Raw genomic sequence first — 21,523 nt, 5'->3', positions numbered from 1 at the left:
CAGACATAATTGTGCCTTCTTGTACTGGGAGAAGAAATATACCTTTTGAAACGTCTAAGATGAAATCCTGGCTTTTTTCATGTCAGTGGCAAAGCTACAAATGATTACCCATGGAGTCAAAATAGCATCCAAGATGAAATTCCACAGCAAGACTGAATGGCTAGGAGAGCTATATATGCCCTGCAGAGATTAGACGATAGAAAAAAGTTTCTATGGCAAATTCAAGTGCCTTTGGAGAGGAGCAGCCTGTCTGAGGGATGTTGCTGTTAGTGCTCTGCCAGTGGTGGTGTGTGTGGTGGTCATTGCTCTAACAAGCACTCAAAGCCATTCTGAGAAGAGAAACAAGAAAAACACAGTACCAGAGAATTACCTAAAATTTAGATCAGCTCTGCAGCTAGTCCGCAGAGGCATCTTTCTTCAGCGTGAAAGCAACAAGCAAACGATAAAGGCTGCGATAATTATCCCTGTCAGGCTGCATCCAGCCACCAGCTTGGAGAACCTTTTCTCTCTCTCTGCCTGAGAGCAAAGAACAGCACATGTATGGTAAACACATGCGAAAGAGAAAGAGTGTTTGTGTGTCCTTAAATAATTCTCTGACATCTGCCAATTTCAGGTTTGTCAGCTGTCAAAAATTACTGCTGTGTTTCTGTATCCCAGACAGCACGGCTCTGCTCCCCCACCCCTGAACTTGCAGAGGTTTTCAACGCACCCATCACTCATTAATGAATTAATCCTTGGCTTTTTTTCAAGCAATTTGACTGCAGTTTAGTCTAACATGGCCAATACTGGGGGGATGGCAAATATTGGGGGATTTCTCTCTGTCAGTGCATTCATGACAAAAAAGTTTACAGGCATTTTCTGAAAGATTTTTTTTTTGCTGTGACACTGAAGATGAGTTCCAGCTCTTGGGAACTTCAAATCCAGAGCTCTAAACACTTTTTTTTGATCAGCTTGGCACCAAGATTGGTGGATGGGGGTTTTTTAGCCAGTGTGTGTGTCATTTTTTCATTCTACTTTAAAGAATCTCTTTAATTCTGGAGAAACAGGAAGAATGTTCCTGTACCAGAAACAGGTTCAAATACACACTCAGTAAGCAGAAATCTTTAAAAGCAGGATAATTTTATCACAGAAGGCGGAACCAATTAAATGGAACAATGCTGATATGGGATTAATTCAAGTGCAGTGCCCATCAGCCTCAGATGCCAGTGCAGGGGCTGCTGCACCTTCCCAAAACCTTCTCAGAACACATGTGGAACAAGCTTAGAGAATTAGTTTCCTCCAAAACACGGTTACAGCTCCTGCTTTCTTTCAAGACAGCCGTTCTCCCCTTTTGTGTAGTATTCTAGTGATTAAAGCATTGGCTTGGGATGGGGGAATGGAGTGGGGGTCCCCTGACTCAGCTCCCCATTTCCCTTTGTCCAAAAGAAGGGGAATCATCTATGCGTTACTGTAGGCAGCAATGTTCACCCATTGCTACGGTAGCTCTGCATCTGGTGGAGAGAATTCAAGACTCCCTGGGCAGAGAATAAAAGAGCATAAAAGCAAGAGCAGAGCTGTAGTCCTCTACAGGTGTTCACACTCTGCTCTGGATGTTTCATTTAGTACAGAATAATATAATCCATCTCATTTTAGGTTTTATTTAAGTTGTCGGTTTGGGGTTTTTTTTCATTTCCAGTTCCTTCTACTCAGCTGGGTGTTTGCAAACTCTGCCTCAGGTCTGTTCACAGAAAGAAAATCTTCCTGTATAAAACTGTGATCTCTATTCTATATCCCTAACACATTAACCCTGAGCCCTGCGTTTCGACAGTGGTAGAGCCAAGGCTGCCCCCAACCCCTTCGCTACCCCCAGACAAGCCTGTCCTGGGAGCATGGGGACCGATGGGGACAGGCAGCGGGAGCAAGAGCTCGTGACGTGGCAGGGGTCTGCACGAGGGTGGCATAGGCAGGAGAAAGGGGGGAGCTTCCCTTCTGTGCACCCCACACGGGAGGTTCCTCCTCCCCTGCGGGTGTCAGAGATCGGGGTGGAAGGGCAGGGGGGAAACCAATATTTTCCCTGCATGTCCCCTTCTCTATACAACCCCCTATGTTTAATTAAGAGCCTGGAGAATCAAACTCCAACATTTTATATAACAAGGCCACATCCAGAGCGCAGGGCCTAACATCTGCTTTACTGGTAATTGGCTCAACGTGGCAATTTGTCAACGTTTTTAAGATAATGAGCTTCCTATTTGTGTTCCAGTCATCTAAACTTCCAGAGGAGGAAACGCGCCGTGGCTGTTGGATGTCAGCTTCTCTCTGGATACAATACTGCATGTGCCAGTGCCCCGCTCTCCCACAACAAAGGAGTGCTGCCCATCAACGGAGAAGTTAATCAAGTATCTTTTGAGGTCTGGCTGGGTGCAGACTCTTTGGATGAAAGATGCTATTTAAATATCAGTTGTCATGATGACGAGAATGATTATGGTTATTTTGGCCATATTAGTAATACTAAGTAATAGTATTTTTAAAGATATTGAAATCTCCGCACAGAACTCAAATGAAAGCTCTAAATATTGCTTATTAGAATAGCCGGACAAAATGTTTTCTTCTAAGTATTTATCCTGTGCAAAATTCTTGCTATTCTGTATGGAAAGTCCTGCCATTTACCCTGAAAAACTGCAGACAACAGTAAAACAGAATTGTTTGCCATAAATTATTTAGGATTTTGGCTTCATTTTAATTTTGCAAGAAAAGTTTGAAAGAAAAGAAAGTTTTTTAGGACCTCCCACAAAGCCTATGCACCCTTTTCACCAGCTTTGTATGCCTCCTTGTTAGTAGTCACTAGTGGAGATGTGCAAATGGATGCCTTAGAAAAGCAGCCCATAAAATATGGGGGGGTTGCTCTTTTTGCTCTTTCTCCATATAATCTAGTAATATATGTCACAATGTGTCATTTAGTAGTATTGGTTTTCATCTGCCTGTATGACTGCTAGCAGCAGGAAGAGCAGTTCTGATAGCACTTGAAAGATATGCCAAATATTTCTTTGACAAGAGAGAGAAAGCCAGAGAATTTAGTGTTTCAGTCCCTGGGAAGATGGGGCTCAGCACAACGCATGCAGCCATTCACCAGCCAAGCCTCCCCTGCAGCCCCTGGCAGCGAGCAACACCTGACATTGTAACGGAGAGCAACGTCCCTGCTCAAAAACGGCCTGTGCACGATGCACCTCCGTCTGCAACAGCTGCAGGTCTTTCCTTTGGATACATCTTTAAGGCATCTTTTCTTTACTTTAAAGAAGAAACTCTGCCACGTCTGATCAGTAATGCAAACAGAGCTGTGTGCCGCAAAGCAGCTGAGAACCTGGCTTGCTCTATTGATATAAATCTTATTCCTTTCAAAGTTTTTCTACACCGATGAGGATTCAGAGAGCTCTCTCCAAAATCAGCTACTGAGAGAGATTTATTGCTCTATGGTTTCCAGCGGGTTCGTATTTCCCCTTTGGCTACTGTTGATGAGCAACATCACTGAAGAAACTTAAAGCAACTTTAATTATTGTCTATTCTCTTCTGCTCATACCTGTCCAGCGAGATACAGCACAGGTGCAGGATTGATGCTGTGGTGAGCAGGACATCGAGGGACGTTCGGACCAGGCAGAACATCTCTCCATAGATCCAGTTGTCCTGAACCAACTCAATGGCTCCAAACGGCATCACCAGCACTGACACCAGCAGGTCCGCAAAGGCAAGGGAAACAATGAAATAATTGGTCTTGATTTTCCTGCAAGGCAGATCACAAAATTAGGGTGGAATAGTTTCAGTGCAGCATCCTCTACATGTGGACAGAGATTTCAGCTTGTGTTTGGGTCTAATTTGCTCCATCACACTAAAAGGTCCTCTCTAATGTATTCCTCACTTTATAGGGTCACCCCTAGCTTGTTCCTGTTTTTACAGCTAAATATCCACTGTGTTCCCTGCATAAACGCGTCTTTCTGCTCACACAGAAGAGGCAAAGAGATGCTCACAGGCCTCTGCATGTGGCTCAGCCTCACAGCTTGCATTGGAGAGTTTGGGGTGGAGGAGGGGGGTTTTATTTTAACTTGTAAATTGAGAAAATCCTTCCATAAAGCATTGAGAAGAATCTAGACTGAAGCTGTAATTTTAACTTGAAAACTACTTTTTAAATCATAACAATAAAATAGAATTAAATCCATTAAAAATCCCACGCAGAATTTGAATAGAAGCTGTTGAATATCTCACTCTGCTCCTGAGGCTGGTCTGACAACTCCCAGGGGCAGCAGCAAGCCTCGAGACAGGAGTTTTGCCTGTGACCCCCCCAAATCACTGGCAGCATTCGCCAAGCTGTGGCAGTGCAGCACAACTGCAACAGGACCTTGATCGGTGTGGTTTTCTGATGGGCTTGTTAGGAAATTTGAGATGGAAAAGGGGTAGAGGCCAAACTGCTTCTCCAAGGAATTGCTGCTTAGCTCTCTTTTTCACTGATTTATCTGTATTTTTACACTGATCACACTAAAAATGTAGAGGATGGATACTAACATGACCCCACCACCACAGTGTAAATCCGAGTGGAGACGCACTGAGGCCAGTGTGAGAGTCTGACACCGCCGTGGTGCAATGCACGGCCAGAGACACCCTTCGTCGCGGCAGTTTATGCCCTCAGCTGTGGGCATGGGGTTTTTTAGGCAGGGATTTTCCCCTGTGCCTCCCCGCGGAAGGGCAGGCAGTGGCGGGCTGGGTGGGCTCACCTGAGCTGCCTGTCCCGGCACACAGCCACCATCACCAGCAGGTTCCCCAGGATGGCCATCAGTATAACGGCGGAGATGAAGGTGAGCAGCACAATCTTCTCCGCTACGCCGAAGCCCTCACTCGAACTGGGGAGCACGCAGAAAAAAAGAGAAAAAAGAAAAGAAAAGAAGCTGCAGGAGCACTGGGAGGGGATCACCCGGGCAGCACGGAGGTGCCAGGCACGGGCGCTCGTTTTGGCGAGTGCGAGAGCAGCATCCCCACGCCTGCCGCAGCGAGGCAACCTTCCCACCAAGACCGTTAACAAAGATCATTCCGTATTTATGCGGAAAGCTGCGGGGCTTGTGTTCATCAGCAGAAGGGCTACAGGTGGAGGATACCCACAACATCCATGGCCACCCAGGTCTCCCAGTGGCAGAGAAGCCGACACGTACGGTGGAGGAGGCCATTTCCGAGGGCTGGAGTGAACTGTGCCTGATTTCTGAAAGTCCCTTCCAAATCAGAGACTCTGGATGAAAACATTTTCATTCTCTTTTCATCCCAATAAATAATGTTATTTTCTATGCAGAAGTATTTTGGTTTTCTTTCCTTTTGTTTTTCCGTTTTTTCTCCAGGTTTTTCCTCAGGATGAGCATTTTACATCTTGAATTCATAATCTTTTCCCTTGTTCTCTCTTCCCTTCACTCTGTGCCAGAGAACAAGAGGCAGTCTGGCATTTTTTTTTTTCTTTTTCACTTGGTAACTTTTCCGGAAGTAGGGAAAAGAAAATAATTTTTTTTTAAAAGGAAGTGCCCAATTTCCCCCTACCCTGACACCAATAATTTCTTTCAGTTAATCAAGAGAAAGAAAAGAAAAAGGAAGGATAACAGGAAAACACAATGTTGGACATATTTTAAGTCTGCATTTTGACAAATATCTTGTTAAATGTTTCAAAAAAAGTTGCTGGGTTTTTTTTCAGAGCCTGCAAAGCAGGAAGGTAACACACAGCATGTGCTAAATAGTGTTCGATTCCTCATAAAACTGGTTTTATTACAAAATTTTGAGCCACTTTTCCTTTATAGCTATTTCTAATTATGTATCCATAACAAAACGCATCCTAAACCTTCACCTGCTTGTATAACTTTCCCTATTACATTATATGGGTGAGAACGGGTGTTTGTTCATGTTATCAAGTGTGGCTAGAAATAAACTGGCATTAAGAGCAGCACTTGACACTAATTCAGCAGGGAAATTTCTTCACAGTATACAGAGCTGGTAGTCAGCACCCAGGATTAATGATGTGAGATTGTTCAGGTAATTGAAAAATTGAACGGTTATTCTATTTTACTTTGACTTCCTCTGGGGTCACTTTTTATTTACTAAGTACATTCCAGACTTTTACACTTTATCTCACTGAATTCTCCTGATTTTGGCAAAGCTAAAAAAGATTAGAGACTGCTGAGGTCCTGCCTCCACTACCTGTGCCATTTTAATAAGCTTCTAGCGACTGACTTCACCCTGAGCCTGCATTGCGGAACATCCATTTAATCACAATCTCAATTTTTGTCCCTAAAAGCGATGCCACTTTGAGTATGACTTTTTTGCCTGCTGCCAGTTGCACCAGTGGGTGAGATGGCAGCCTGCTGAAGTTGGACTCCTCGTATTGAGTAGGAACAATATCTTAGGAATTCCCTGATTTTCAATGTTTTACAAGGAAATACATCACTAGGTATAGGTTCATCCAGATGGGTGAGGATGTTTATGCGCAAATAAAGAAGAGGAAAGGAGATGCCCTGGCCTCACACTAGTTTCATAGAAAAACACAGCACTGGGCAGATATATGCAGGCTCAAAACAAGTGCAATTCTATGGCTATAATAAGAAAGAGGTCCAAGGCAACTGCATATCCTAGCTTCCTAAATGTATGTCCATATGCCAAGTAGTGCTTTCTCACCTGTGAGAGCACAGGTAGCTTTTAATTCCAGATAATCTCCTGTGTTAAAACTAAGAGATTAATAAATGTCACGTAGGGTGGACGGCTGGGTGTAGCCCACCTCTCTACAAGGTTTTCAGGCAAAAAGTCCCTGAGCACTGCCAGGCACGTGTCCTTCTGGAGGTGGGTTGCTGGGGTACCAGTGTACCAGGAGAGGGTGTATGGGTGGCTCAGGGCAAAGGGTACCCGACAAGGAAGCAGGTTTTGTCCTGTGTTGGAATGAATGATTCCAGCCCAGAGGCAAAGGCAAAGGCATGACTGTTTCTTTTGCCCTGCTGGTTTTCAGTGCTAATGTCAGTAAATCCACTCCTGCTTAATGTAGGAAGGTCTCTGGGGTTATGTTGAAGGGGTCAGACATAGCCATGGGTTTGCATCCAGCAAGACACTTATTTTTGTGCAAACCCATTATAGGTGCTAAGATAGGAGAAAGGCAAAGTCAAGATGTGTTTTTATTTAGCATCTGAAAGAGTTTGCACTTAATTAGAAAGAGCTGTCTACTGAACTTAGCACAACTTCAATGAGGGCAATTAAGGTTCAAAGCAGCTGGTAGCTCTGGACAAATCCTTCAGTGCATTCAGAAATGTTGACAAGGCTCTGTCTGAACTAAATATGGCTCTCCCAGTTTTTATTGGAGAACGTTGCTTCCTAACACCTTGGGTCATTAATTCTTGGACAGCTCTTGCAACAAGTGGATTTTGTGTCTGCAGTTCTTGCAATTACAATGCAATTGCTGCCTGCAATTTGCCTACACTGGTCCAGTCATACTTCCTCCCATCTGACAGAATAAAATGCCTATCGATCAAAAGGATCTGCCTCATCCATCATTCTGTCTGACAGTGGCCTGTAGGAGACGAAATGCCTACATGCACACAGCAGTGCCTCCCTTGCATGTTCTCTCATGCTGCAAAGGTCTGCGTCACAGTGGGCTTGTGTTCCACAGCTTTTGGTGGATTCCTTTGCCTTCCTCTCGCTGGTCTGTCTTTCAAACTCCCAGTACATGGTGAACACTATCTCTGGGCATCTTTCCTCCTTGGTCTCGTAGTAACAAGCTAAATGCAAAATCCAGCACTAAACACTAAAACACTAAAATCCCAGACTACCCTATAGAACCTGTCACTGGCCACACAGCTGCTCCTAGAATAGGATGTCACCCCTTCCCTCTGCTAGAACTCACTCTCCCTCTCTCCCATTCATCTCCACATACATCCGATCTGAAAGACCTCATTTTCCCAAGAAGCAAAAAGTCCTGCATTGGAGATTTTGGGAGGCAGGAAGCTGGGAGCTGCTGACACATGAACCTGCACTGCAGCAAAGTCCTTTGCAAAAGGATGAGCAGTCAGGAGCGGGTCCTTCCCTGTGGGCACCATGCACAGGGGGATGCACAAGGGGATTCTCCTCTGCTGGAGCCGCACAGACCACTCTGGGCCCACCACTTGCTCTCCTGCTGCATGTGGCTGCTGCACAGCTGGGGAAGGGCAGACACTTGCCAAGCATCAGTATTTTGAGCACAACTGAATGCCAGAGCCTTCATCAATGATGTTCATCAGCAGAAGACACCATGAAAATTAAGGGGAAATGGAAAAGAAACAACTTCAAAGGCAGGTCTCAGCCACAGGCCTTCTACCTGGGTACTGGGCGGGATGAAAAGCCTCAGGAACAATGGGGATGCCGGGATCAAAGGCACCTTCACTGCCGAGCTGTAATTGTACCTGTCTAAATAAACCTTCACGATAGACTAACATTGCTCCGTGGCTGCATCTGCGAAACAAAATGTCAAACCACACTGAATAGCGCCATACAAAAGATGTTCCTTTTCCTCCCGAGTGAGCATGGCAGCACGTACATGCTAGCAGAGCGGTAAAGAGGATGATGATGGTTTAGTTTACACAGAGCCAGGCTGAGTTAGATTTATACTTTGTCTTATCTAGCTTTGCCTGTCCTTCTGCTGTCCTAAACAATTTTCATCGCTGCATTATTTGAGCACCTTGCATCTGCACTCTGCAACATGTACAGAGGGGGAGAGACACCTCTTTGTCCCTGAGCCCTGCCCGGGGGAGGTGAGCTGGCCATCGGCCGTGGTCGGGGCTTCTCACTCCACCATGCAGCGCCTTGGGAGGGGGGCTGGCAACCGAGCCTGCTGGCTCTTTTTTAGGGGAAGCCCCGGGGTCTTGAGGCTGCCTGCTGAGAGATCCCTGTCCCCTCCCCGCAGCGGGGACGCTAGCTCTCAGGCTGGTGGCTGTGCTGCCCAGGGAAAGGCACTTGGTGTCAGGATGCCCTGGGGCCTCATCCCACGGAGGGAGGTAGAGAGGAGTGAAGCATTTTGATTTGACCCGTTCCTTGAATAAGCTGCTCTGCTCCTAAAGGCAATGGGCTTGCACTTGGACATAAACTTTTCACAGTAATCAATACAGCACATAGTAAATGCATGGGTGAACTGAACTGCCCACTCATCTCCCGCTGGAAAGCAGCTGTGCCTATGCAGGAAACCCCAACAAACATCGAGGCTGCCGCCTGCCATTGCCACCGAAAGGATGGCCCTGTCCACGGGCACCAGGGCAGGCTCTTCACATCGCGTCCGCTCCTCGGGAGCCTGCATCCATTCTGTCAAGGCGTACCCCGGTGGTGACAGCACCCATGTGCCACCCAGCCGGGCAGCAGGGGCAAGCCGGGTGCCCTGACGTGCTGCTGACTCCTCAGTGCGCGCTGCTCCTCTCGCGATGGGCGCAGGTGGTTCTGTGGGACCAGGGGGAGGAGGGAGCTTGAGGGATGCCAGAGAAAAGGGCTCTGGAGGTGGAGAGACGTGATGATTTTCACCATGCGGCTAGGACAGAAATAGCTGCAGACACCCCTATGCTCTTCCTTAGCAGCAGGATTTTCTGCATTGAAGAGAAAACTCCTACAGCTGCAAAGAAATTATAACTCTGAAGTTAGAAGTTGTAACTGGCCACGTTTGGTGCTTTGGGGAGGAAGATTCACACTGAATTTAAGCTGGGTTTTGCTAAGCAGGGATGTGGTTTGGGGTGGAAGGGAGATTTGTCCTTGCAAGGCAGGTACTGGCTGTCTCCTTTTGTAAGAATCCCAGATGTTTTCCTCTCATTCGGGCTCGTGAAGAAGGACAGGGACCATAATAGCAGGTGAAGACTTAGATCTGCTCTGTGCTCCCAGACATCTTCCTCAGTGAACAAGCTTATTGCCTGGTACAGAGACCTCCATCCCTTCCGGCCTCATCAGCTGCAAAGAGCTGTACAAGTGAACAGACGCTGAAGAGAATTACCCACCTCAGGTCGTCTTTGGTGCACAGAGATTTTGAGTTTTACTCATCAAAACAATCTCTGGAAATGCCAAAGGAGGCCAGCACTGAGCCACATTTCACCAGATGTTGCCCTTCTTGAAGACTGAGGGGTGTTTCAACTTCAGCCAGGAAGCAGGGCAATATTTTAAGCCCACATTTCCCATCCGGCGTGCACAGGCAACCCTGCCCTGAAAGTGGTGGCATCCCGGTCTGCATCATTTGACTTGGCTGGCCACAGCCCAGGGCTCTGAACAGAGGCCAGCAGGTCAGAAACGCGCACCAGCACGCTTGTCTACGGAGCATTTGCTGTGGTAATAGTTCCGGAAGCATTTGGGAGATCTCTCCAAAGAGTATTTCTCTCATGCCATGTTGCATTGCTCCCCTGGGGAACATTAAATAGGCATATGCATCACTGGGGGTGCAGGAAGGATGTTCATCAGGGCTATGTGTCTGTACATCTGCCTTTTGAATAATCTATAATCAAGTAGGAATAGTTGTTAATTATTCAGTCTCAGTAATTCAAAGCTGTTAATAATGGAAGAAGTAGATATTGCTGTAAATTAAAATCAATGGTTTGCATAACATCTTTGATCAAATCTGGCTTCCAAGCATGCTTCCCTGTTTAATAAAGCAGAGATTGATGGGTTTGCTATTATGAGGAAATGAGATTCAGACAAAATGATTGTTGGTTAGTAGGAATATAGAAATCACTTAAGGAAAAAGGTGAAATACTGATGTGGAATGAATGCTTAAAACCCATATATGGACACATTCAAAAGGCTCTTCCGTATAGTCATTAATGTGAAGAAAAAAAAGTGTAATTATTTTTTCAAGCTCAATTTTTACTTTCCTGTAAACACCCCAACTTTTCTAAATGACCTCAAGTGCTTTTGCATATTTTATGCAGCAATTAAACTGCACAGATGAGTCATGTTGGTAAGACCACGCACATTGCTCCTCTGGTTTTCATTACACATGTCACACCCTGACCTCCCTGCCACTGCAGTGGGAAAAGTCACTAATAAACAGCTCAGTGCTGCGAGCACCTTGGGCACTGCACAGACCCTCCTGCGGGAGTAAGAGAGATGGAACAGAGAGTGAGACTTTGCTTTGGGGGGTCAGAGGAGCGCAGCTGACAAAAAGGAGGCTGGATGGCCCATTTCCAAACTGGAGGGGAATAACTCTGCCTGCAGAGGTAACCTGGAGCATCTCCTGGAGGAAGCCGGGGACCATAGTGGGCACTTCATAATGTCTAAGTCTCATTGAAGAAGATTAAAAGCTCAGAGCAGTGGTAGCCTAGAAAAGAACTTTCTTCTTGATTTAACAGTGGCCTCAGTGTATGAGGAATACATGGAAGAGTTGGTCTGCTTTGTTTTCAACCAAGCCATGGTTTTTCCCTCTGCAACTCCAGCTGACACGATATTTCATGTAGGTCTTTAACTACAAATAAGCTGTCATTTGCATCTCCTCCTTTCTACTCCCCTGATTATTCCTAGGCATAAAATCAGAGGCTGAGTGTTAAACACTTAAAAATCAAGATATGTTATTTTGTGAGTAAACCTAACAACCCGTGCCTCAGTACAGAAACATGACAATAGGGAATATATTATTTGATCTATGGCTTTCCAGCTGTTACCATATTCTTTTCTACTGCCACCTAAAAATATTAATCAGAAGTCAGCATTAATCCAGAAGCATATAACTTCTTTTAATGCCTTCAAATGCCACACTGCCTGTGCTGCTTTGCTTCAGACTGTGCAGATGGCAGGACAACTTCTAACAGATTTAAATCAATTATGTACTTCGCTTCTGTTTTAGAAACAGATTGAAATAAATTAAAGTATTGACAAGCCAGAAATAAACAGCATACCATGTATCAAAATAACTCAGCCATATGATTAGTTTATTTGAGTGCTTTTCTTTTTTTTAACCAAATAGATTGCAGCGGTGGGATGGGTGGGAAGGCATGAGGTTTTCTCCTTTTGTGCTGGTTTGAACCTCAGAAAGGTTCTGCAAACAGACTTGCTTCCGCTGATGGTGTGCAGCTGAAAACACACCACGCTACTGCAAACAGCAGCAGCCCAAGCAGGATCATGACTGATGAAACAAGGACTTCAGGCCACCTCCTCCTCGACAAAACTACTGATAACATCACTGATCCTGCACCTCTGCTCCATGTATCTGCCGGCAGCTGAATGTTATAGTGCTTCAGAGAATTAAGTGTTTTAAGCAGCTGATAATACTGATTAAAATCAATTGTCAAGATGAAGCAAAGAAGACAAGCTATTTAAATGTTTTAAAAATTGCCGTGTGGGGGCTGCGCAGTCAATCCGTACATGTGAGGAGCGCTCTCCCATTTGGGAGCGGGTGCGTGCTGGAGCTGCCAGATGCTGTGGGACCTCAGGAGACATCGGGGCCAGAGCAATGGCTCCACCTCTGCACCCACCTCAGGCTTTGAGACTGCCCGGATTCGGGCTGACAGACAAAGCATGAGGGGCTCCATGTAACAAACCCGGAAAAAAAATCAAGCTTTCTGCTGGTCCACGCAATTTCCTTAGCTTACACCAGCAGAAGTTCTTGCCTTTTCTGGATGGAAATTGGATCTGGGGCTGAAAACTGACCCTGAACAATGCAATGCTTTATCATGATCTTCATACAGATGAAGGTCTGAGAGCTTGAGAGAGAGACAGCAGTTTGCACGGTTACATGGGAAATATGCGACAGAGGTAGGAAACAAAGCCTAAGCCTTAGGGCCTCTCCCCTTGCGGGGAAGTTAGGTGGGAGTCCAGCAGCCACGTCCCTCTCCACTTTTCGTTCAATGAAGGATGAAACCCTGGCTCTGCTCTTTCCCAGGCAGCAGATCAAGCGTTACATAATTCACACCCACATATGAATGGATATTGCTGCAAGGCTGATGCATGTAAGTACAATCCCTAAAAACCATTAGACTGTCACCTAAAATATAAGCTAAAATTAACTTACAAAATTGGCATTAGATTAAGATCATGGTATTTACATGTAGGAAGGGCAGCTGCTGCAATTACTTTGTTTGGGATCCACTAACAACTACCACAGGAGAGCTCTCGTGCAAAGCCCTGTGTAATCACAAATCGCAATCATACATCTACCTGGAGTTTGCAGGACCTTGGCATTATGTTTTGTTCCTTATAATATACTTTCAAGTCTCTAAATTTTACTCCCAATGCCCCCTTCAAATGCTGAATATTCCCCTTTTATGTTCACATAAACATAACAATACTTTTCGGATATGTGGGGTCTACTTATTTTAACGAGGTTACCAAATACTCTACAACTATGAAAAAAATCAAATTTCTGGCTTAGGCTTAGGTAGGAATTTAGGTATACTACAAAGTGCAGCAGAGATGTTGTAACAATCATTTCTCCTTTGTAAATGCTGAATAAAACCAAAGATCAAACATGCCTTTAATCAGAAATGTCTTGATCAGTTCCTAATTAGAATTGCTCCTCAGAAGTAAGCCCACTGCATCTACCAAACTACATGTCAGTTTAATGAAGAACAGAAGATGATGAAAGAAGCACAAAAATAAACCTGACGTTAATAATGTGATTATCCTCTATTTTCCAGGTAAGTGGCTCTTGCCTATCTCATGTCATACAGAAGTCTTAAACAGAGCAGGCTGTGTGTTCAAATGACAAATACAACATAGCTATGCTCAGGAGATCTGATTCAATGAAGCACTTTATTTCCCACCAGCATTCCCATTAATTTTCATTCATTTCACTTCCATATTCTATAAATGTTGAAGACTGAGGCTAGTATGTACTTTCGAACAAGAATGTTTGTAGTTCAGTTATTGTACAAAAGACTTTTACTTTACAGAGACATAAGCAACATCACCATTACACCTACATGTACCAACTATCTCAAGCTTTATCTCAGTAGTTTAGAAACAGAGAGTAACTTGATGCAGATCCGTGACATAACCTCCTCTGGCACTGGAGTGAGCTGGAAAAATCAAGGTTTAGACTCATGCTAAACATACTCTGAGTGCCCAGATTTCTCACAGAAATCTGTGTGACACCTCTTGCAACGACCAGGCACAAAACTGGGGTGCGCCGAGACTGATCAAGCAGAGCCCGCTACTCTTCAATGGTGAGCTGCTGCTCCTGGGCTAAAAGCATTTGTTTCCCTGTCTTATTACAACTTTTCCTGTAAAAAAAAAAAAATAGTCCTGCCCTATGCCCACACATTTGTTTCCCCAAAGATAACTCTTTATCAAAACGCCGTGATGGCAGTTCTTAGTCTTTATTGGCATTCTCGTACTGAGTTCTCACTTTCAAACCAGGGAAAACCTTTGTTCCCATCTTTGCTGAAAGCCTGGAAGTTGCAAGACTTTCAAATCAAAAAGCATGAAGGTCCTGCCCTGCTTTTGCAAGCAATATTTGCAGTCAGGGAAATATTGTTAAATGAGAGGCATTTAGTCAAGACCGGTGGAAAAGTCCTGGCATCAGGCTGTATATTGAAACATCCAGGCTGTGTACTTCTCCCACTGCTTGTTTACACCTTGGACAATAAAATTAAAATACAGCTATTGGCTGTCTAACTTCTAATATTTCCTGGATAGTTTCCCAGTTTCAAGAATCTAGAAGAATGAAAGAGTTTCTTGTTGTTGTCCCTGCTAATGGAAGACTTGGCACAGACAAGATAATACATTGATTTCTGGAATACAATTTATTTGAGACACCCCGTGTGCCTCTGAGCCACACGAAACCAGTTCCCAGCTTGTTCATTACCAAGTAATAGCAGGAGGTACTTCCACTTCTTTTTTGAAGACAACATAGAACTGTTTGTCCCAATGAGTTTTTTTAAGGCACAGCATGGTGGAGTTTATATGTTCCACTCCCAAGGTGTGTGCCCGTTGAAGTATTTGACCGAGTGATTGCCTTGTGTCCCCGGGTAATGGCGTGTCTCCTTAGTCCCTTTTCCAGTGCCATGATTTCTGAACTGCCCAACCAGTTCGCTGCACCCTGACACAAAACACATCAGTCAAGCGGGATAAAAGCAATCCTTGAGATGTCATGCATTTCCAACTCTGCTACCTCCACGTGAGCTTTACCGTAAAGACCAGAGTTTGGTAAAGCTAATTCCAGAGGTGGCAGCCAGAAACCTTCCACCCCCAGAGTACGTGTTCAGCAGCTCATTTTGTATGAACCTCGCTCTTGTATTTAGGTTCCAGACAGGTGTTCTTTCTAAGCGAGGACATGGAAAGTCCTTGATTCAAGAACAGAGCACGCACTTAGATTTCTTGTTTTATTTAAACCTCCTTCTACGTCCCCAGCTAAGTGCATGTTCTGAATACTCTCCACAAAAGCCTCATCACATTTCTCACTTCAAATAAACAAGAGAGGATGTCAACCTGGGCAAGCAGCAAGACAGAGGAAAAGCAAACAGTTGGGACTGCTTTGTAGATGGTAAGTGCAGACACTCGGCTCAGATGCAACCCAGATCCCACCCAGGAGTCCATACCAGCACGTGCCTCTGAGGCCAGCCTGAGAAGCTCTGGAAGTGTTTGTTCCATTGTGATTTCCTTTGGCTAACAAGTGCAAGAGCTTCCAGGAGGAATGTCTCACCGTGCTCGTCTGCAGAAGGCCTTGACAAAGATTCCTAGAAACAGCCATTCCTGGAAAAGAGCGCAATGCGAAGGGAGAGACCTTCTTCCCTACAAAGGACTGAAATGCCCTAGAGGTTTCTTGATGGCATCAGGTATGGACTCTCCACTCACAGGTTCTATGAACTTCAAGTTTGATCCACAACCAGGAGCTAGCTGCTGCCTCTCCCAGCTATCAGTGCAGGCTGATTTTAAAAATCTGGTTTAGTTTGATAACTGACCACTTGCAAATAAATTACACCTTGATATGCTGGGTACCACAGGTCTCTAATTTTCCCTGCCACTGACTGAGGAAGCTGGTCCAAGAACTGTGAGGGGTAAAAAGACGAAAAGGAAAGCTCAAGGGGAAAACAGAGAGAGAAAGCCAGTGGCACCGCAATGATACTGCTTATGGTGTCCTGGTTCAAGGGTCAGCACCATCAGGTAAGTTCTTTAGACTAGAAAATAAGCCATGAAGCTGCATATCAAAATGGATGACAAACTAAGAGCCCTATTGGAAATAAAACTTACTGCCCAGACATACTTGGAAACAACCAAAGGCCTGGAGAGCAGAAATTTGATAAAATAGAGTAGAAACACAGGATCAGTTTGAGGGTTTAAAAGCCTAGTGAGGAAGAAAGGCTGGGCATGTCAGCGGTATCATGTGGCCCTATATGTAAAGTTTTGAGACAAGCAAAGAAGAAAGAGGTAAGGTGCCTGCACCCAGCATCTTGGATACACCTAGAAAATGACACTGCAAACACGACGATCTTTTCAAGTGTCAGAGAAGGGATCGACCAAGCATAGAGGTACAAGGCTCAAAAAAAAGACAACAGAATACAACAACCATTTGGTTTTGTGGGTAATTTGTTCCAAGTCAGAACAGGGAAACTGGCTTCCAATCCAGGGTCGGCAGTAGTGCTGAGCAGCCAGGCTGCTCGTCCAGGGGTAACCAGGGAAGCATGTTCCCATTGGGCTTAAATTCTCTGCTTAGGGGTCTGCAAGGCTGTTGCAAATGCAGTAGCACCTGCCAATCACGAAGCACTGAAAATCTTAATTAGTGACATTTCTGGAAAGCTGGTGCAGTGCATTTTAACAGGATGAGTACAGAAAGTTAGTTTGTTTTGTGATTAATTTTCTGGCTATTTAAACTTTGTTACTAACTTCAATGGGTATTTCAGGTGAGGGATGCTATTAGCTGAATCGGTTTACAGCTTTGAGCTGCAGTGAAAACTTCTGTTTTACGGTGTGTCACCAAGAGTAATTCTAAACAGATCCTCATGTTGCTGCAAGAATACAGCATCAAGAGCTTTGAGCATGGCTTACAGGGAAAAGTATAAGCAATACAAAAACAGTAGGTGCCTGCATTGGACTAAACGCAGATCTGCTGGGCTCAGGAAAGCATACTGAACAGTAGCTGAATTGCAAGAAGTAAAACCCCCATGTTTCATTGTAGCTGCCAGCTCTGCCTGAGAGTCACATCCCCATTATGGCCCATAAAAATGGAAATTGCAAATAATGGCAGTAATGGGACCAAATCTATTCCAGCTGCTTGGGAATGGAGAAAAAAAAATTTGCATTCTTCCACTCTAGCATGGGCCAAAATACCACAAAATCAGTTTAATACCCAAAGAAGTAAGGCAGTCTATTAATTTTCCAGGGATGTCTACCAGTGAAGAGGAGGTTCATATCTTGATGCACAAGCCCCAAAGAAGCTTCTCTGGCAGAGGCTGCAAAGGGAACGGCCCATGCCTCCCACCGTCTCCTTTCCACAGAGCAACTCAAAATCTGTCTGAACTCCTGTGACATCCTCTACTCACCCTAGTTGTCCAAATACCCGAGCCCCTGGTTGAGTCTGCTCAGAAACATGTCACAGCTCTTGGGCAGCTTCCTCACCATTCAGCTCTCAGTCCTGAGAACTTCTTGACTAAATTAACATGAACCAGGTCCTTCCTGCCTATCTTCTTTTGTTGGATTTATTTATTCTCCTATTACACTCCCTGTTGAGTAGACAACAGCCTGTTTGCAGATAAGTCCTCAGAGCTCTCAGGAAGTTCATGAGAAGAGCAAGCCCTGAACAGGTCTCCAGACTAGTGAGCAATGAGCTGGCCCATCACCACAGCCCTATGTTCTCACTGTGGAAAGAAGGCTTTGGAAAGAAGTAGACTTTGTATTTTCAGGTCCTGGCCTTTAAGGCAAAGTTGAACAGAACTAAAATGCCAATAGGTATAACCGTGGAGATACAGAGATGGGAAAAAAAAAAATCATCTGAGCTCTACAAGCCAACTGGGAGCTCAGGTGATTTTCCAGATTAGGCTAAGGAACTGGGGACTAAGTGAAGTAAACTATTTACATACATTTGACATCTGGAACTGACTTCTTTTAAAACAACTCAGTCATCAGGACATGCTCTTGCCCAGCACTATAACCACTGGAGTCTGCTTTTACCTCTATCTGTACCCTGCTGGAGCAGTGACCCAATATTCCCACGGGGAGGGCACTTGGGCTGGGAAAGTTACGTAGTGAATGAACAAGTAGATACTGGCTGCATTACAGCTTGGGGGGCACTGGAAAAGCAAGGAAAATGTCTGTGCCTACTGTTAGGTAGAAACACTCTGTGCCTATACACAGAGCCACAGTTAAAGATGAACTATAAGTGCCCAACCTAGAGAGGAGTGACAGAAGACAGATATGACCCCAAAACAGCCATGATACGGCTCCTCTGCTCTCCTGTATGCATGAGCTCATGTGCCCCGGGAAGGGAAGGGCCCTGCTCAATTCACTCTCTCTCCTTCACTCTGACCCATCAACAGATGGATAGCCAGATATTTAACAGCATCCTGCTCACCCCATCCCATCCCTCACTAGCAGCAAGCAGAGCCCTTTTCTTTCTCCTTCACTCCTCTCTGAGCTTACAGCAACGCCAATGTGCAGTCAAAAGGTCAGCTGCTGGCCCATTTATCACAGGTACACCAGCACAGAGCCAGAAACCTGGCTTCTGTCCCCAACAGCCCTTTCTAATGTTGATATTCTGTTTCTAATGTTTTTTTCAGCAAGGATGCTTTTTTTTTTTTGTTGTTAAAGTTTCCAGATTTACTGTTCCTCAAATATGAGAAATAGAAGGGCACCTGGCAAGTGCGAGATCAAATTCTCCCTGCAGTCCAGGCATCATATGGTGGGAAGGACCTGAGTTGCATAAGGCCGTATTAAGCTTTCAAAGATTCCACAGAGAGCAGAAACTGCATCAACTGCAAAGTCACCTGCAACAGGCAGACCCTTCACCTCTCCACCTCCTATGCATGTGCTTAAAGGTAGAGTAGTTTGGCCTCCAGTTGGTTTGTATCGAGGGATTCAAGCACAAGAGCTGAAATTGCCTCTTTTCAAGTCCTTTTGCAAATGTGAGCCCAACAGCTCACAGCATTAATGGCACTTTGTCTCCCCATGAGATGAGGAGGAACCCATTGCTTTGCTACATTTTTCAGCATGCCTCAAGTTGGGGGTTTTTTTTTGCTTTTTTTTTTTTTAAATAACCTGCCCTACAATGGATTCTCCCCCAAACAGCCGAAGACTCCCTGAAAGCTTCGTCTCCACAGGGCTCCTGTCCATCAGATGGCAAGGCCTGTGTTCAGACAATGGCCACTTTTACTTAACTTTCTGACTTTTGGAGGTTGAAGCTGCTGCTCAGAGGACACAAGATGGCAAGTCCTCAGTTAACAGATGGGGCAAGGCAGTAAGTTCAGCCAGCAGCTGAGGTTCAGACCTCTGACTGTTTGCCAGACCAGGGAGTCACATCATTGATGATTCATCGTCACTGTACAGTAAGGGCAAAATAAATAGTGGAAAGACTGAACTAGGTAAGAAGAGGAGCACATTTCTTATCTGCATCGTAGATGCACTCTGCTCCAGGGTAATAGTCTATCAACAGTCATTTATACTACCCGATAGCAGGTCCTAGACACCATGGCCAAGCAAATAGCACAAAATGTTTTGCTGCGTCACCTTTCATATCTGAGATAGTAGAAATGCTCTTTCCCAAGCAGTCAATGGCTTGTTCTGCAGCTGCACACACTATTACAGCAGGATCTGGAGTAGGTAACAGCTCACTGCAACTATCAGCATCGCAGCCCTATTCCGAAGGCAGCATTCCCAGAAGAGATGTCTACCCAGGACCTTGGGACTGTCTTTCTGCACTTCTCCAAAAGCAACTCAGGGGTTTTTAACTCACTAAGAGGAGAGCAAAAGCCATTAGATTTCCACCTACAGCCAATACCTTTTGGTTTTGAGACACAAAATGTCTGTTGAGAACATCGTGTCTGTTCTCTAAGGAAACACAGCTCTGTCAATATGACTCACGTTGCCCTATTAACCTTCACACAGCTAATCCAGTCCTGTGTCTGCTGCACAGCTCCAGTTTTGCAGCAGTCCTGTCTCCGAAGACACCCTAATACCCCCTCCCACCTTTCTTACTCACAACCTTTGAGCATGGCTGGCTCAAGAAATCCCAAACATGGAGACAAATTGAATTTTGTCAGCCTAATGCTGAGGGTCAGCCCTGAAAAGTCAAGGAGAGTGTCCTGGAAAGCCCATGGTGCTGCAGCTGCCAGCCTTGCCCTCCCAGGCAGCTGGTGTGGGCAAAAGCTGGCAACAAGGTCCAGCCCATTTTCCTGCTCTGGGCAATCTGCTGCTTTCTAGGGCAGCTGCCCATTTTTGCCAAGCCCTAGAGCCAGGTCTGCCCCAGGATATCCCAGGCTTTGGGACTGTTTTAAGAGCCTTCCACAGCCTCTTCCAGATCTTCACTAGCTGCCACTCTGTGCAGAGACACTGAAGCTAAAGAAAGGATGTGCTGAAAGACACCAAAAAGTTAATTTTTATGGCCCAGCTCTTTGTCAAGGGCATTTTCATCTGCGCAGATTCCTCAGGGCACACTAATAAAAGCAGAGTGAAACATCACAGAAGTGCGTGACAGCTTTACCTCTCTGGGGGGGCTGAGCACACAGAGACAAATGGTGGAGCTGCCCCTCTGCCTCTGCACCCTCTAACTTATTTCAGAGAGTATATATGTCTCACTTGCTCCACAGCTGCCGTAAGGGAGCACACTATTAATTTGCAGAAGCTGGAGCCAGGCTTAAAAATTCCATTAATTAAGTGTTGGTGGAGGTGTTTGGAAAGACGTTCCAATAAATATAGTGCTATAAAGTGTTTCCCTAGAAACTGAGAAAAAAGTTGAACAATATGAAAAGTACCCAGGTTGATAACAGCTATCGCTCCTGCTGAGAGGTGCCTGGGCTGTAAGGAGCATTTGGCAGAGATAACTTCTTTTGCAGGGCTTTTTTGGCTACCGAGGGTTTTTGGCTGGTAACACAAAAATATGAAAGTGAACCTCTACACCGTGCCTTGCTTCCCTGTGCCCTCCTGCTTCGCCTCTCTTCTTGCATTGAGTGTCGGCAGGTGGGAAATTCTCTGCAAAGTCTATGGCTGCAGATGCAGAAATGCCCCTATGCGTTTTAGCGCTCCCAGCTTGTGGACTCCTTCCCCGGTGCCCCTGCTGTGCCTGACCACCCCAGCACCCCCAGGCACGCAGAGACTAAACCCTACAAACCCAACAACCGGCTGACTTTCAAATGGCTACTTATAAAATGGTTCATTTTGTTCAACAGCACAGCTTATAGATGGTCGTATCTACAGCTGATGTAAATCAATACTGTTAAGTTTTGCCTCGTAAGGGATCTGTAGGGTTTTACTTCACTCTTTTTTGTCACTGTGTGTTCTGCCTGCCATTATCCTCAGGAGAAAGTGCACTCATCCACATCACCTCAGCAAGCAGAACAGGACATTGTATCACTTGTATACCAAGGGATGAAAACACTCAGCTCTCATCTACGTGCTCCTCTGA

At 45.3% G+C, this 21,523-nt stretch overlaps 1 protein-coding gene across 3 annotated transcripts in view; it reads right to left on the bottom strand.

Annotated features, from left to right (window-relative positions):
* The window catches only part of HTR4 (5-hydroxytryptamine receptor 4), a 152,788-nt gene that overhangs the window by 80,482 nt on the left and 50,783 nt on the right, over positions 1-21,523 (bottom strand). For all 3 annotated transcript variants that reach the window (XM_052816609.1, XM_052816610.1, XM_052816611.1), the window contains exons 3-4: positions 4,740-4,865; positions 3,554-3,754 (exon numbers count right to left, since the gene is read on the bottom strand). In XM_052816609.1, coding sequence (XP_052672569.1) covers positions 3,554-3,754; positions 4,740-4,865 — 327 coding nt within the window. The remainder of the gene's footprint in view (positions 1-3,553; positions 3,755-4,739; positions 4,866-21,523) is intronic.

The sequence above is a fragment of the Harpia harpyja genome, chromosome 20, assembly GCF_026419915.1.
Source record: "Harpia harpyja isolate bHarHar1 chromosome 20, bHarHar1 primary haplotype, whole genome shotgun sequence".
Lineage (NCBI taxonomy): Eukaryota > Metazoa > Chordata > Aves > Accipitriformes > Accipitridae > Harpia > Harpia harpyja.
The sequence above is the reverse complement of the archived record's forward strand: the minus strand, read 5'-3'. Positions and strand labels throughout refer to the sequence as shown.